The 16134-nt window shown below is 42.9% G+C and overlaps 1 protein-coding gene across 4 annotated transcripts in view; it reads left to right on the top strand.

The window, feature by feature from the left end:
• Positions 1-16134, top strand: part of TTC7A (tetratricopeptide repeat domain 7A) — a 180431-nt gene that overhangs the window by 27796 nt on the left and 136501 nt on the right. Inside the window, exons 1-4 of one of the 4 annotated variants that reach the window (XM_064158358.1) lie at positions 544-602; positions 1005-1083; positions 5032-5192; positions 5624-5687. In XM_064158358.1, the coding sequence (XP_064014428.1) occupies positions 1021-1083; positions 5032-5192; positions 5624-5687 (288 nt within the window). In that variant the 5' untranslated portion in view covers positions 544-602; positions 1005-1020. Of the gene's footprint in view, positions 1-543; positions 603-703; positions 850-1004; positions 1084-5031; positions 5193-5623; positions 5688-16134 lie in introns of those variants that run through there. The other 3 variants (XM_064158359.1, XM_064158357.1, XM_064158360.1) reach the window with 3 other exon arrangements.

Below are 16134 nucleotides of genomic sequence, written 5' to 3'. Positions count from 1 at the left end.
TTATGGTGTATGGCTGCTGGTCTTGTTTTGTTTTGGTTTTTACTGCAATACAGGTTTTATCTGTGCAGAAAATTCTCCTGGACTAAGCTAAACTGACAGTTAACGTTCCAGTGCATTGCATATCTAGCTGTCTTTATTTCAGTACAGCATTGTTCCTTTCCAAGTAGTTTGTGTTTCTTTGGGAAGTTTCCACCCTGCATTGAAAGTGAGCTGAACCATTTTGTAGTTAACCGTAGTGGTAGGGCCATGTCCTTAGCCTTGGAGACCTTATGGGCTGCAAATGTGTTAACTAGTACATCCAGTGTTTTAATCTTCTCTCTCCACATCTCATTTAGTGCTCAGACACACAATTAAGATACCATTTGGCAACTAGTCTACTTTAATTGCTCATGGTGTGTACGAAGTAATGTGAGCTTATTTGTTTTGTTGGTTTTTTTTTCCTCAGTCTCTCTTATTGCAGGTTAAGCTGTACTTACAGTTATTGCAACTTAGCTGCTTCCCAATAAACTGTTTAAACCACTGTAATTTCATCATGTGTCTGGGCCATCAGACACAAGCCATTTAAGCACCACCTAAAAGGAATCGTCATTTAATAGCATCACGTAAGCTCAATGTAATGCAAACAAGTGCAATCTGTGTGTACAGAGGAAATGGGGATGCTTTTAGGAAGAAGCATCTGCTTTATAAATATGAGCTAAGAAAGGCTTCCAAGTATTCCCTGTTTGTTAAATGTGAATCTCATCTTCTCCTCAGAAGCCATCTGGAGTAGGCATGATACAGTCACAGCCTTGCTCCGTGTCATTGTCCTATCTGTGCCTCGGAGTGACTTGTCTCTGTACTGCATGCTTGGTACTAGTGATTGTTTCATGGGTTCGTCTGAACGTGGGATTTGTTGTCAAGCTTTGGCACATTACAAAAATCTTTTGTCTTCAGTGTACAGGGTTTTGAGGGGGGGTGTTAGGATTTTTAATTTTTTGCTTTTATATTTTCTGCTTTCCCTATAGAAATATCGTGAAAGGAATGAGGAGTCTGCGAGAAATACTACGAACTGTGGAAACAAAAGCTACTCAGACCTTCAGAATGGTAAGGGAAATGGGAGATGGGAAGATGGGGAAGTCTGCTCTGCAGGAATTCTCTTTATTAGCCAGTGCAGTAGGATAAAAATGTATTTATCCTCACTTAACTGGTTGCTGCCTCACCTCCTGCTTGATTTTTTTTGGACGTGATGTATTAAGTGATGCACTTAATTAATAAACCCGCCTGCTTCAAAGCTCTAAGCCTCGGACCTGACCATGTGGGTTACTTCTGGGTTTGGGCATTTTAGAGCATTTTCTAGCTCTGGTAGAAGTACAGATATGTTTAGTTTGATAGTGCTCTCCTTGGGTGATAATGTCTTTTGTTCTTCCTTTTCATTGTGTGTGCATGCACTCCTTTTTGCGTTTGCCTGTAGAAGCATTCAGTTCTGGCTCTCACAACAAGCAGTGCTTCTTTAGACTCTCATTGTTCTTCTTGTAAAGCTCCCTTCAACACAGTACAGAGTGATTGTCATTCTTATTTTTAAATTCTCTTACATATATATGTGTGTGTGCATGTTGTGGTTTAGTTTTCTATGTTGGTGTTCTGCATCCTGTTAGGTGAAGTGTCTCTGGTAAAGAAAGCATGAAGCAAGTTATTTATGTGCCTTCTTTAGACTTTTAACTGCTTATTCCCTGTCTCTCCCCCTTAAGAGATCTTGTCCTGAAGTTAGTCAGGAGGTGACAAGGTCAGCAACATGCAAAATAGCAGTCTTGGAAACTTTGCAGCCTTAAAAGCATTGATGATTTGTGCTTGATTCAGCTTTATTTTGTGTAATTCCTGAGAATTTTGGCAAGGGAGGGAGGCATGGGCTTGTATAGGTTTGCATGGGTTTCAGAGATGCAGAATACCAGTGGATAGACCAACTGTCTATCTAGCTGGCACACAAAGGTAGAGCTAAAATGGAAGTCTGAGTAGAAAGATTATACTGGGTGCTTTTTTTGCATATCTATGTGTTTTGGAACTTCTGTTCCAGTGAATCTCTTTGTTGCTTTGGGGGTCACAGTACGTATCTAACTGAGAATACACATGCGTACAGAAGTTTGTGCAGGGAATTAGAGGAGGTGATGTAAACAATTGGCACACTCTCAACAGTTGCAACCTTTTCCAGATTGAGAACAGAGTTCAGGGGATTTTTGTTGCTTGCCTCTTGTAGCATTTTGCTGAAATGAGTCAACTCACCATCTGTTGTTCCTGTGCCGCTGCAGAACATGGCACTCAAATTCTCCTGTCTCTGCACTTGGGGAGAGCTCTCTAACACCCCTGCAACATTCGTCCCTAAGGGTAAATCTGAAGGTGTTCATCTCCTACTTGGGAATTCCACTTTACTGGAATTTTCATACTTATTTTTAAAGAGCGGTTAAAGAAGGCAAAGTAAGGAATGTGCTTAAATAAAGGAGCATTTAAAGCATAAAAGTGAAACACATGATGATTATTTTTTCCCCTTAATTTGTGAGATCACAGTGTTCTTCAAGGATAATGATGCTTTCTTTAGCCAAAGGCAGTAAAAACATAAATCAGAGTCTTGGCTTGTTCTGGTTTGTTTGCTCTTATTCAAAACAAGAGTGAAGTTAATTTACAGAGCTACTGTACTCTATGTTAAAATCAAAGACACTGAAAGTATTTGGTGCTTGCCTTTTGAAAGGCTTAGCAAAAATTATACTCCTACTTCTGCGTGAACCAGAAGAAGTCTTTCTGTTGCTGGCATATTATTTTTCCCTCACTTATTAGACTGTAGGAAAAAATATAGGAGAGTCCTCAGGGTAGGACTGACTAAATAATTGCATACTGAGATGACAAAATGATGCTGGCTAATGTTGTAGAGCCCTAAGCCATTTTACTCATACTTCCTTGCTATAAAAAGCATAGAAAATCCCAGCTAGAAGACTTTCTGTAACTTGTCAGTAGGCATGCTTATAAGGTCTTGGGGTTTCCAGAGAGTTGGCGTGTGACAATACTTCTCTGATGCACCAGCATACATTTAGATTGCTTTTGCTAGGTACACCTATGACATCTCCCTTTCTGGTGTTTAAGAAAGAGCACACACTGCTGTGGCTACATTTTAAGACTAATTCAGTGATTTAATTTTTGTGGTGAGGTGGATGGAGCTAAAGAATCTTGTATTCAAACAAGTTATTTTCCTGAATATGATAAGAAGAACTTTAAACTCAGTATGATTTATTTGGTGCTGTAGATGTCATATATTAAGTGAAATAATGCTTCAGTTTATCACAGAATGACAGAAACATGCAGGTTGGAAAAGCCCCTCAGGATTACCAAGTCTAATCTGTAACCCTACTCTGCAAGATTCACCTTAAACCATATCCCTAAGCACCACATCCAAACGACCTTAACACATCCAGGGTGGGTGACTCCACCACCTCCCTGGGCAGCTCATTCCAGTGTCTGACCACTCTCTCTGTCAAAATCTTTTCCCAATATCCAATCTAAACCTATCCAGTGTCAACTTGAGGCCATTCCCCTTCGTTCTGTCTCCAACTACCTGTGAGAAGAGACCAGCTGCAGCCTCTCCACAATGTCCCTTCAGGTAGCTGTAGACAGCAATGAGGTCTCCCCTCAGCCTTCTCTTTCTCAAACTAACCATCCCCAACTCCCTCAGTCACTCCTCATAAGATTTATTCTCCAGGCCCTTCCCCTGCTTCGTTGCCCTTCTCTGGACCTACTCCAGCATCTCCACATCTCTCTTGTATTGAACACAATACTTGAGTTGTGGCTTCATCAAAGATGAGTCCAAGGGGACAATCACCTCCCTACTCCTGCTGGACAGAGCATTTTTCATCCAAGCCAGGATGCCAATGGTCTTCTTGGCCACCTGGGCACACTGCTGGCTCATACCCAGCTCCTGTCTATTACAACCCCCAGATCCTTTTATCAATCATACCTATCCTGGTATTTACATTTTACAGTGGCCTTAGGATATAGCTTGATATGTAAATTGCATATAAAATACATATGCAGTAGTCAGAGAAGTTCCAGGATAATAATGGAAGCATTAGGACAGGAAGTTTGCCCTGTCCTCCTCTCTGTATAGATTATTCTTTATAGCTTAGAAGTTTGTGCTGCTTAGAATTCACAGAGGATACTGCCTGTTTTTCATGTCTGTGTCTGTTTGCATGTTCATCTATTTACAGTGCAAAAAAAAAGAGAGATCTGTTGGATGGGAGACAGTGACAAATGCCAAAGATAGTTTTGCAGAGTCAAGTTAACTTGCCTTGCTTTGGGTCCAGCCACTCAGTGGCCAAGAAAAGTCAGTGCAATGTCCAAATGTGAAGTTTCTGACTGTGTTCTCTCCTCCCTGCACTGTTGCAACAAAAAGAGAAAAGTAGAGTGATTGGCATTGGAATGGGCTGCCCAGGGATGTGATGGAGTCACCGTCCCTGGAGGTGCTCAAGAAAAGCCTGGATGAGGCACTTAGTGCCATGGTCTAGTTGAGTGGCTAGGGCTGGGTGCTAGGTTGGACTGGATGATCTTGGAGGTCTCTTCCAACCTGGTTGATTCTATGAGACTAAGCTACAAAAGGCTTTAGTAAGAGTAATATTAACATATAACGTGTTGATCTTTTAAACCTAATACAAAAGTTGCCTCTGGGCTGGCTTGCACACAAAAATCTGAGATGGAGGACAGTGGAGTACCATCATACTCAAAAGTAGTAATGTTTGTGAGATTGTCTCTGCAGTCCCCATGGCAAGCAGTTGTCTTCCTTCATTGAAGTGTTCTTTGCTGTTAGGCCTTTTTGATACTTCCTTTCCTACAGTTCTGCAGCAGGACCACGTAAATGCAGAAGGCTGGGGACATCTCAGAGGAGGGGAGACTGCCAGTGTAGGCTTTTTAGCAGCTGTTGTAGCTGCTCTAGCTTTCTGAAAAGTGGTACATATCCTTTTTGTGTTGGAGAAGGCTTCTCTGATACATCTTTTTTTGTACTGTTCACTAATCTAGACTGCAGCCAAACAACTAGCCCAAGTACTTCTCCATTCTCTCAGTGAAGACTGTTACTGGAGCCCTTTATCTGATCCACTTCCTGAGTTCATGAACAAGGAAGATCAGTCTTATGTTAGCAATCTTCTTTGTCGGAGGCCTGAGCTGTACACAGAAGAGAAGTAAGTGCTCTGTTTTTTAATTTCAGTTTATTGGCAAGAGGGAGGAGAGTGTCTGAATACTCCTTAGTACTGCTAATTATGTCACTGATTCATGTCATAGTGTTTTTTGGTGTTCTTAACTTCACATCAGAAAGCCTGATGGAAAAATGAAGCATTAAAGCCTGAATGGCCTTTATTTTTTCACAAAAGGAAAAACAAGTCCAACAGAATAGCTGTCTTCCTTATGAAATGGAAATGATCTATCTATGGTTCAGTATGGCTCCACTAGGATACATTGCAGAGCTTTTAATTGTGTGAACCTGCAAAAGAAGGTATTGCCTAGCAAATGAATTATGCAAGAGACGTTTCGTGTTACTGCTCCTCTTGTGAAATGAGAAAGAGGCTGATGGGATAACTCTTGACCTTCCTCAGAAAAATGTTCTCTCTTCCAGTGCATACTGCCCTCAAGACAACGTAGAAGAGTCTCTTCTTCTCCTCTTAATCAGTGAATCCATGGTAAGCCAAAAATGAGTTTCTAATACTAATAGTGCAAAGGAATATTTAGTGTTTCCATGTCGAGTCTTCTGGTGGTTTTATTTACAGAATCTTCTCTAGATAAACAGAAGCAAGGATTCAGCTGCTGAAGAGGAAATCCTGTTTATTTCTTTATTAGTGACACCATGTTAATTAGCTAGAACATCAGTGAAGGGTTTTGACAGTCATCAAGAAGGAAGTGATTGCATTCATCATAACTGCATGCAGGTTCTGACATCCAGATATGTTGTCAGGAGACAGAAATTGCTATTCCAAACATCTATGTGGATTTGTAGATCAAGAATGAGAGGAAGGGAGCCTTGCCTAAAGCTAGGAATCATGGTGGTGTTTGGTGTTTGCAGGTTTCTGCTTGCATTCCTTAGTCTGCAGAGTTAACGCTTTAGCTGGTTTAGTCCCAAGTGATCTTTAGCAGTATCTGATGCTGATGACACAGGGAATTCTGTCACATGCAGAGGCACAATGAACTACAGCAAAATTATGAGATTTCTTCTATTTATAACATCAGTTGCTTAAAAAAAAACCCAACCAACCAGAAAAAAAGCATTTAAGGTGAATGGAAAAATGTAGTTATATACACAACTGTATGGAAAACTGCATGGTAGTAGTTGATCATTTTCACTTTCTGAGAAGATCCAAACACAAAGAAAATTTGTAAGGTATGTTTTCTGAAAATGCATAAGGGAAGTTGCTTTGCCTTAAATGCTGTGTGGTTACTTTGTAGCTCAAAGTGAGATTCAAAAACCTTGGAGCCTCTTAGGAGCTTTTACCCAGTTTTTAAACACCTTGGAAGGAGATATTGTGGAAACTTAGTTTTGTTTTAGTTTATACTTCCTTCAGTTTTTGTATTTCTGGTTCTTCTGACAAAGGTCTTTCCTCCCTCCCTGCAAACATCTTCAGAATGTGGCAATTTCATATTGTTTGCTTTTAAAATCTGGGGGGGGAAACTAAGGAGACTGGGCCACCCCAAAATATTAAATTGGCTTAAAACCCACATACTTCTGAGCATTACTCTGGTTCATACTTTTCGGTGCTTTCTGGAAAAGCCTATGCAGAACATCTGCTTTGTGTTTTCAAGGACTTTTCTGCAGTTATAAGGTCTTGTAATTGAAGTGGAGACTCCAGGAGTGAGGGCTCGTAGAACACTAAGTGCACTTGTATTAAAATCAGAATAACTCATGTCAGTGTGGCTTATCAGGGCCAACCCAAGCAGGAGGAGGCAGCTAGCTCTTCTGGGACTGACCTTCAGTCAGAAAGGCCTTTCAGGACCTTGAACTCTAATCTTGTTCTGCTGAGGGGAATTAGTTATACCTGTTTTCATAGAATCAACCAGGTTAGAAGAGACCTCCAAGATCATCCAGTCCAACCTAGCACCCAGCCCAATCCATTCAACCAGACCATGGCACTGAGTGCCTCATCCAGGCTTTTCTTGAACACGTCCAGGGACAGTGACTCCACCACCTCCCCGGGCAGCCCATTCCAATGGGAAATCACTCTCTCTGTGAAGAACTTCCTCCTAACATCCAGCCTATACTTTCCAATAGTGTGTAAGGCAAACTGGTCCTGTAACTTAAATTATGGACGAAGCAGTGTGGAAATGCTGTTGATAGGAAATAGGCTGCTGTGCTGACCTCAAGGCTGAATAAGTAAATTTGTGTTTGCTTAAGTGCTGTCATCTATGTATAGAAACTTTATGGAAGTGGATGCAAGGCATTTTGATTTGCTTGCCAGGAGTTTGTTTTAATAAAGATGCAGGAGAACTGTGTAGAAATATAGCTGTGTATAGAAATATACTTAGAATCCACGGGAATAGGATTCCTAAGAGAAGGTGCAGAGTGAGCTCTCTGATTCTTACATGTGCATGCTACCCATAAATAATTTCCTGTAGTTGTATGGTATTAAGAAGGGGAAATTCTGTTTGATTTATGACACGAGATCTCTTTTCCATGATGGTTTGTAGGCTAGTGAATTTTCACAGGTGCAGGTTTGTTGTTTGCTTTATTTTTTTTTGTTTGGATTTTAAAAAGGCTTGCCAAAGCTTGTAGAAAACATGTGAACCTGAAGCAGATTCCTGCTTGAGGTCTAGTTGATGGGAGGTTGACCATGAGCCGGCAATGTGCTCTGGTGGCCAGGAGGGGCAATGGCATTCTGGGGTGTATTAGAAGGGCTGTGGTTAGTAGGTCAAGAGAGGTTCTCCTGCCCCTCTACTCTGCCCTGGTGAGGCCACATCTGGAGTATTGTGTCTGGTTCTGGGCACTCCAGGTCAAGAGGGACATAGAACTGCTTGAGAGTGTCCAGTGCAGAGCCACTGAGATGACTAAGAGAATGGAACGTCTGTCTTAGGAGGAGAGGCTGAGGGAGCTGGGGCTGTGCTGCTTGGAGGAGACTGAGGGGTGACTTCATCAGTGTTTATAAATACGTGCAGGGTGAGTGCCAGGAGGCTGGAGCCAGGCTCCACTCAGTGATGCCTGATAACAGGACAAGGGGCAATGGGTGGAAGCTGAGGCATAGGAAGTTTCACTTAAACATGAGGAGGAATTTTTTACCTGTGAGGGTGACAGAGCACTGGAACAAGGTGCCATGGGGGGGTTGTGGAGTCTCCCTCCCTGGGGATATTCAGAACCCACCTGGATGCTTTCCTGTGTGACCTGGTCTAGGTGACCCTGCTCTGGCAGGGTGGTTGAACTGGATGAGCTTTTGAGGTCTCTTCCAGCCCTGACATTGTGTGATTCTATGATTCTCCCTGATGATAGTGTTAACAACTGAATAAAACGTTTTTCTCCCTGGTGAGTGTTTCAGTGGCAATTGATAATGATATGTTTGTGTAGGCCTGTGAGCAGTATAGCTGGTGCTCTTGGATTTTGGCTGGATTCTGTGTTCTTTCTGTAGTCATAATTACGAACCCCTTTTAATGAAAGAGAAGTACACAATGAGGTTGGCTTCAGCTTCTCTGACACTTTGATTGCCCTGTCAGAGGAAAACTTGCCAGAAAAGTGGTATTTCTGTCTGATTTTTAAAGAGACAAAAGAGCAGCAGTGCCATGATATCTCTTTTGCAGTACTGTAAAGCTTAACAGCTGTTCTACATATCTGTTCTACTTTTGCCACTCCAAAGTGAGCTCGAGGGGGACAAAACTGGGGGAGGAAGAATGAAAGAATTAACATGTGGAGGGGACACAGAGTAAAGATGCACTGCAGAGTAGCATAAATCATCAGAGATTCTCAAAGTGAATATGCCATAAATGTAATGAAAAGGAGACATGGTAGCTGTTTCAAGAACTAATAGCTCTGCAACGCCTTTCCTCGCTCTGAGCCACCCACAGCAAAGCTGCAGGTCAGTGCTAGGTAGTTTGCTGCTGAAATTCACTCTGTTTTTCTGTTGGCTTGTCTTACTAAGTTGAAGCTAACATCTACTTCACTGGGATCTATGTGACTCCCTAGAAGATGCTATAGGGCTTACAAGAACTGTTCCTGTAAGGAGGAGGGGGAGGAAAGAAACCACCTTTAAGGTGTTGTGCGTCAGATTCTGCATTGTAGAAATGCTTCCCTGTTTCTTAGTGGTGCTGGGTTTTGGCTTATGATGCTGCTGCAGCTTTTCCTCTTATCCCTTTATTGGAAGGGAGCAATTTGCATGTTGTGATGAAATGAGAATATGTTTTGAAGGGGTAATTAAGAGTCCCTTCATTATTTCACTCACCCTGCCTTGAAGCCTAAGTGTGTAAAAGACTTCCAAATAACATGGTAGCCTCTTTCATACTTGGAAGATGCTTCTGTTTGGTATATTAACACAATGAAAGCTCAGGGACTGTTTCTTCCTGACACTCTCCTGAGTTGGCCTCCTGTAATCTCTCTGTCCTGTTGTAAATGTAAACCTATTTTCATCAGCTAAGGCATCTCTGTAAACAATGAAAAGCATCTCAGTTGTCATGTTTGGCAAGTGTTTCTCCTTCAACCCAGCTGTTATTTCGTTAGGGTGGTTGGCTCTAGAGTTCTCATGAAGGAATCTAGTGAAACTAATCAGTCAGCCTGAGGATTACTACAGTCAGGGCTTTTAAAGGGGGTTGTGGCCTCCTGGCTAAATTCTCCTTCTTTAGGCATAGCTTGAGTTATGACTTGGCTGGGCTGTGTTTATGAGAGGAGGAAAATGCTCGGTTTCTGACCAAGGAGCAGGCCAGCTGATGACAGCCTTTATGGAGCTTAGGCTGTGATACAATGATGTGCTCCTGTCACGTGTTGGAAAAAAATGATCTGGCCTGTTCTTAAATCAGTGATCCTCCTCCTTACTGTGTTTAACCCATTAAAACCAGTGTCCTCACATTTGTGGGGGCCACTGAGGGTATACTGTGATCTGTTGCAGTGGTGGTGTCTCCGCTTTGTGCTACCAGTGGCAGTGGTACTCACTCTGCCATCATGCTGCAGGGGAGGTTTGACAGGGCTAACCCTTAGATAGTTATGTTTATTTTAATAACCATTCTCAGAAGCATTCAGAGTTGACTCCACTGCCTCTTAATGTTAGCTGGAAGTTTCTCAGAGCCAGAAATGGAACACTTTCTATTACTATTTGTGTTTACTTTTGAGATAGAGCAGGAAAAAAAATGTTCTTTGTTTATATATACAAACCTTCCCTTCTTGAATCTAAAGCCCAACCTTGAGTCTGAAATCTCTTTATTCATCCCTGGCAATGCTGCTTCTTGCAACTGGAGATTCTGGCTCATTTGTGATAGGACAAGGAGCAGTGGATGTGAGCTGCAGCAAAGGAGGTTCCACCTCAACACAAGGGGGAACTTCTTTACTGTAAGGGTCCCAGAGCACTGGCACAGGCTCCCCAGAGAGGCTGTGGAGTCTCCTTCTCTGGAGACTTTCAAGGCCTGTCTGGATGTGTTCCTCTGTGATCTGTGTTAGATAGGATTGTCCTGCTGTGGCAGGGGGCTTGGACTTGATGATCTCTTTGGGTCCCTTACAACCCCTAACACCCTATGATACTGTTCCAGCGAATATACCAGTTAGCATGGCCTTTTTTCTTTATTTCTGCCTCTGTGTTCATTCATACTGAAAATGAATCTCCTTGTGTCCAAAACTAAGAACTCTTGATGCCTGTATAACAAAGCTAAAAATGTCATCCCCATCTTATCTGCAGTTTGGATAAAAAAGGTGGGTTGACTTTGGGAAGCTTGAGGATACAGAGCAGATAGTGAGGGTGGAAGACACAGGGGCTTGTCCTGCTCTTTTTACTGATGAGTGCAAAGTTATGCTTGTGAACATGCTTTTTAACAGAATAAAGTTAGACTCATGTATTTTTAAGCATAAGTGTAAATAAAACCTGTTAGCTGTATGGTTCTTAGCTTTATAAAATAAGAAGAGTGGCTTGGCAAAGGAGAAGGGTTGGGGTTGGTTGATTGGTTGTTTTCCTCGTGGGTTTTTTTGTTTGTTTTGTTCTGTAGGGTTTGTTTTGTGGTCATTAGGTTTTTGAGGGGTTTTGGGCTGGGTTTTTTTTTTATGTGTGTCTGTGTTTAATGACACTAAGCCCAGTGATGATACAACAGCTGGATAACCGTCATGATTTTTTTTTCTTGAGGGCTACTGAACTCTGACAGCTGAGAGACAACTGGGGGGACAGGATTACCTGCCCCATTGGTTCCTGCCAAATCGTGATGGTGCACTTAAAATAGCAAACACGAGCGTGTCTTGAACTGCTCTGCAAGGCAAATCTTTGTATTTGGGATCTGCAAAAGAGGCAGTGCAGGATGGTTTTTAGTGGGAAATCAGAGAATCAACCAGGTTGAAAGAGACCTCCAAGATCAGCCAGTCCAACCTAGCACTCAGCCCTGTCCAGTCATCTACACCATGGCACTAAGTGCCTCATCCAGGCTTTTCTTGAACACCTCCAGGGACGGTGACTCCACCACCTCCCTGGGCAGCCCATTCCAATGCCAATCACTCTCTCTGCCAACAACTTCCTCCTAACATCCAGCCTAGACTTCCCCCGGCACAACTTGAGACTGTGTCCCCTTGTTCTGTTGCTGGTTGCCTGGGAGAAGAGACCAACCCCCACCTGGATACAGCCTCCCTTCAGGGAGTTGTAGACAGCAATGAAGTGTCCCCCCTGAGCCTCTTCTTCTCCAGGCTGCACACCCCCAGTTCCCTCAGCCTCTCCTCATAGGGTTTGTGTTCCAGGCCCCTCACCAGCTTCGTTGCCCTTCTCTGGACATGTTCCAGCACCTCAACATCTCTCTTGAATTGAGGGGCCCAGAACTGGACACAGGACTCAAGGTGTGGCCTGACTAGTGCTGAGTACAGGGGAAGAATAACCTCCCTTGTCTTGCTGGCCACACTGTTCCTGATACAGGCCGGGATGCCATTGGCTCACCTGGCCACCTGGGCACACTGCTGCCTCATCTTCAGCCTGCTATCTACCAGCACCCCCAGATCCCTTTCTGCCTGGCTGCTCTCCGGCCACTCTGTCCCCAGCCTGTAGCACTGCTTGGGGTTGTTGTGGCCAAAGTGCAGAACTGTGCCCTTGGCCTTGTTAAATCTCATTCCTTTGGCCTCTGCCCACCCATGCAGCCTGTCTGGGTCCCTCTGCAGCTCTTTCCTTTGTTAAATGCTTCTTGAATGAATAGTTACAATGTCAGTTGCTGAAGGCAGGGTAGAGAACTTGTTTGTTCTGCTTTGCAGTGCAAGTCTTGTTTCAAATCTTGCAGAGGGGATGCAGATTTGGGGAAGATAAAGTCAAAAATCTGTGTTTATGAAAAGAAATGTGTAACTTTGTAACTCAAGACAGTATCCATAACCAAACTTCATTAATTTTTCCCTCTCATCCCTCTGTGTACAGAATCATAGAATGGGTTGGATTGCAAGGGACCTCAAAGATCATCTAGTTCCAGCCCCCTGCCATAGGCAGGGACACTTCCCTCTAGAACAGGTCACTAGTGTAGTGCTGGTGGACTGTATTCCTTGGGGGGACAAGTCTGTCTTGCTTTCGTTGATGTTTTCAGAAGTAGTTCTGCTACAGGATAAGATGTTAAAATATACCTGGTGAGATAAAAAATATGTCTGTAAGGTCATATTTGATAGCTGTTAATAATGAGCTGTTTTGCTGAAGCATCTGAATGGGACACCTATAACTTCTGATCTGTTGCTTACCAGGAATGGGACAGATGTCACACAGTTTATAAGGCAGTGGGCTTTCATTTGCTGTGCTCCTGGTCTGAAGTGGAGCAAGTTGTGATATGTCTGTAAAGAAGAGTTTTGAGAGTGGCGAGGCTATAGTATCTCCTTCCTGTCCCACTTGCTTCCCATTTTCACAGCAGACTTGCAGTCAACTCTGAATATTTCCTTTATGTGTAGGTGATGGGAACCTTCAAGAGCTGTGTAGAGATCATCAGTACAGGTGAAAAGCCTTTTCCATGTGAAAGGCTGTGAAGAATTCATTCCTTTTGTTGGCAGTACAGACAAAACAGCTAGAATGGAGATGAGGAGGACACAGGCTAAATATTGCATGATTTCAAAGGCTTGTGTGTTGTCAATTTTGCACACATAGCATTTGGTTTTCTTTCTTAATGCTAGTATTGAATTGCAGCAATTACATTATTACAGTACACTGTGTAAAACATGCTGATGTTCTGTATAGATGGGTTGCAGTGGATCTGGCAATTATGTCTATTATGAAAAGACACAAGTTGAACATTAGAATGCCCATGAATTAGGGGGCAGGCAGCAGGCACTCATTAAGGGTTTTAATTGCTTTATTTTTCTTCTTTGCAAAAAAACCCACATATCAAAGCAAGCAATTAAAGGAGACTTGATAGCTAATTGCTGTGAGAAGGGGCTGCTACATGGAATATGCTCTTTGTAATTCATAGGATTGCTTGATGTTTTATTAAGAAGCTCATCTTTATACTGATGTAAAATTAATTTTCTGCAACGTAACTGCATGTGTAAAGACTCTGGAGGTAATGGCTGTTTGGATTTGCTGTGGCTCTTCTCTTTTCTACATGTGATAAGCATCCCATACATCAGCTACAGTAATCGGGGTCATGATGTACAGAAAGTCCTCTGTGGATAGGTGGCTTATGTAGTTTGCAGGTAAGTGTATTATATATATGGATAGGAAGGCACAAGCTGTCTGTTACTCAGCTGGGTCATTAGTTAAATTGCACATCCCCAGAAAGGCAGTTCTCTTCCCCACTGTCAGAGCCAGCATGGGTCTGAAAGTCCCATGCTGTTATATTGTGTGCTAGTTTGGAGCTAGCTAGAATGTTTTGGTGAGAAGTAGATCATAGGCTGTGAAAGGAAAACAATGGTGATGTCTACTCCCCTCAGAGTCTTGCTGAAGAAGAAATGAAAACATTAGATAACACTCTCACCATTTTCACTCACTCTCACTTGGGCTGCTGACTGAGCTGCATCTCACTAACACACCCTCCATTTGGACTAACCCACCTTTGCTTCTTAAACTCTTGGCTGAACCTCTAATCTTCCTTGGGACTGGGGTAAGGTTGAGAGGGGTAAGGGGAAGGTGAAGGAGGGGTTGAGAGCCCCTTGGGGGACTCAGGTTTCTGGGAGGGCTGTTGTGTTTCTGTATTCCCTTTTACCTTGTCTATTTCTGTCTATAACTGTATGTACTGTAAATATCTGCTTGTATCTTGTGCTAGCTGTAAATACAAGCTTCATTTATATTCCCAGAGCTGACTGAGTCTAGTCTGGGTATTTCTAAAGTGTGGGGGGGTGGGGTACACCCAAACCATCACATATTGCTGTGATTTGGAGGTAGACCTAACAAACCCTGAACTCCAGATAATTCTGTGCCTGGTCAGGTGTAACACCTGAGTTGGGCTTCAATCACAGTGCCAGAGATGTCACAGTGACTGAGTGATGGTACCAGTCTGTGCTGGATGCGTGTGGCCTGCAGGTGGGCTGTGTCACTGGACTGCAGAAAGGGGAGGTCTGAAGGTGCTTGCTATGCTGTGTGCTGCTCAGTCTGAGCTGACTGCAGGATGTGTCTTATCTCTCCAAGTTAGATGGGTGTCATGTCTGAGCCACCTGCATGCACAGCTGATTGTCTCATGCATTCCAAAACAGCGCTAGTGGTGCGTCTGTGTGTTCCTGCATTGCCTAAAGAGTGCCTCAAATAAAGTGGCATTGCATATTTTTTGCTCTGTATTTTTTTTTTTGCACCGTTTCCTAATGGTGACACTCTTCTTAGCAGCATCAGTGACCTTCTCCATCCCACACAACAGCCTTGAACAGAGGTTCTCTTCTTTCAGTGATCTGACTCACTCTCTCTCTGCTGGTGTGCTGTGAGGCGTGTCTGTGTGACAATGGAAACAGCCTAGAGGGAAGAGCCATGCTGGGGGTGTCGCAAATGTATTTGTGGCTACATTGAATTGCTGCTTGTGGTGGAGGGTGAGGAAGTGATGCAACAGGACAATTTAGGAATGGCTGCTTATACACCATTTGGAGCTTAGTGATCTACAAATAACCCTTTTCTCTTTGTGTTCAAGTTAAAATTGGTGATCTAAAACAGCAGAAACAGATACTGAAAAAAATGTTGATGCAAATATCTTAGGATTTATGCATTGTAGAATGCAAAACTGAATACCACAGAATGCTAAGGGTTGGAAGGCACCTTTGGAGATTGTCTACTCCAACCCTCTCTGAGAGCAGGTCCACCTAGAGCAAATAGAGCAGATTGCACAGAATAGCATTCAGGTGGATTTTGAATGACTGCAGATGTGGAGACTCCACCACCTCCACAGGCAGCCTGTTCCAGTACTCTCAATGTAAAGAAGTTCTTCCTCATTGTGTACATTTCAGTAAGCACAATTCTCCAGTGTATGTTACATTGCAGTTACTCCACAGCTGTTGTCCACCTGTACTCACCAGCAACTCTCAGGATATCTCACTGCCAAACTGAAAGTTTACAAACACACACACACAAGAGGTAAAGAAAAAAAAAAAACCAAAACCCAAACCAGAAACAAACAAAACCCAAAACAACAAACCCAAAATCTGGCTAATGGTGATCTGAATCACAGCACCCTTTGTTCTGCAAGAGGCAGACAATAGAAACTTGCCACTTCCCCTAAATGATTTTCAAGAAACAGCCATTCTCAGTCCCCTCTCTGCCCTCTGGTAGGTGACACTGCAGCAGTAAGTGATACTTGGAGCCCTGGGACAATGGTTGTGTTACAGTCTTAGAAACACTCCATTTTATTGCTGCTCTTCAGTCCATTTGTTGTGAGATTTGCACTTTTTGGGTTTGGTTGGTTGTTTTTTTTTTTTTATCTCTCTGTCTATCTGTATCTCTGAGAATGTGAGAACTTCTTGAGTTTTTTTTAGCAACTGGAATTAGCAATGGGAAATATTTTCAGTGTTAAATTGTTGGGATAGAACTGACAGTTTGGTTTCTT

Source organism: Pogoniulus pusillus, chromosome 18 (genome assembly GCF_015220805.1).
Source record: "Pogoniulus pusillus isolate bPogPus1 chromosome 18, bPogPus1.pri, whole genome shotgun sequence".
In the NCBI taxonomy this organism is placed as follows: domain Eukaryota; kingdom Metazoa; phylum Chordata; class Aves; order Piciformes; family Lybiidae; genus Pogoniulus; species Pogoniulus pusillus.
The sequence above is the reverse complement of the archived record's forward strand: the minus strand, read 5'-3'. Positions and strand labels throughout refer to the sequence as shown.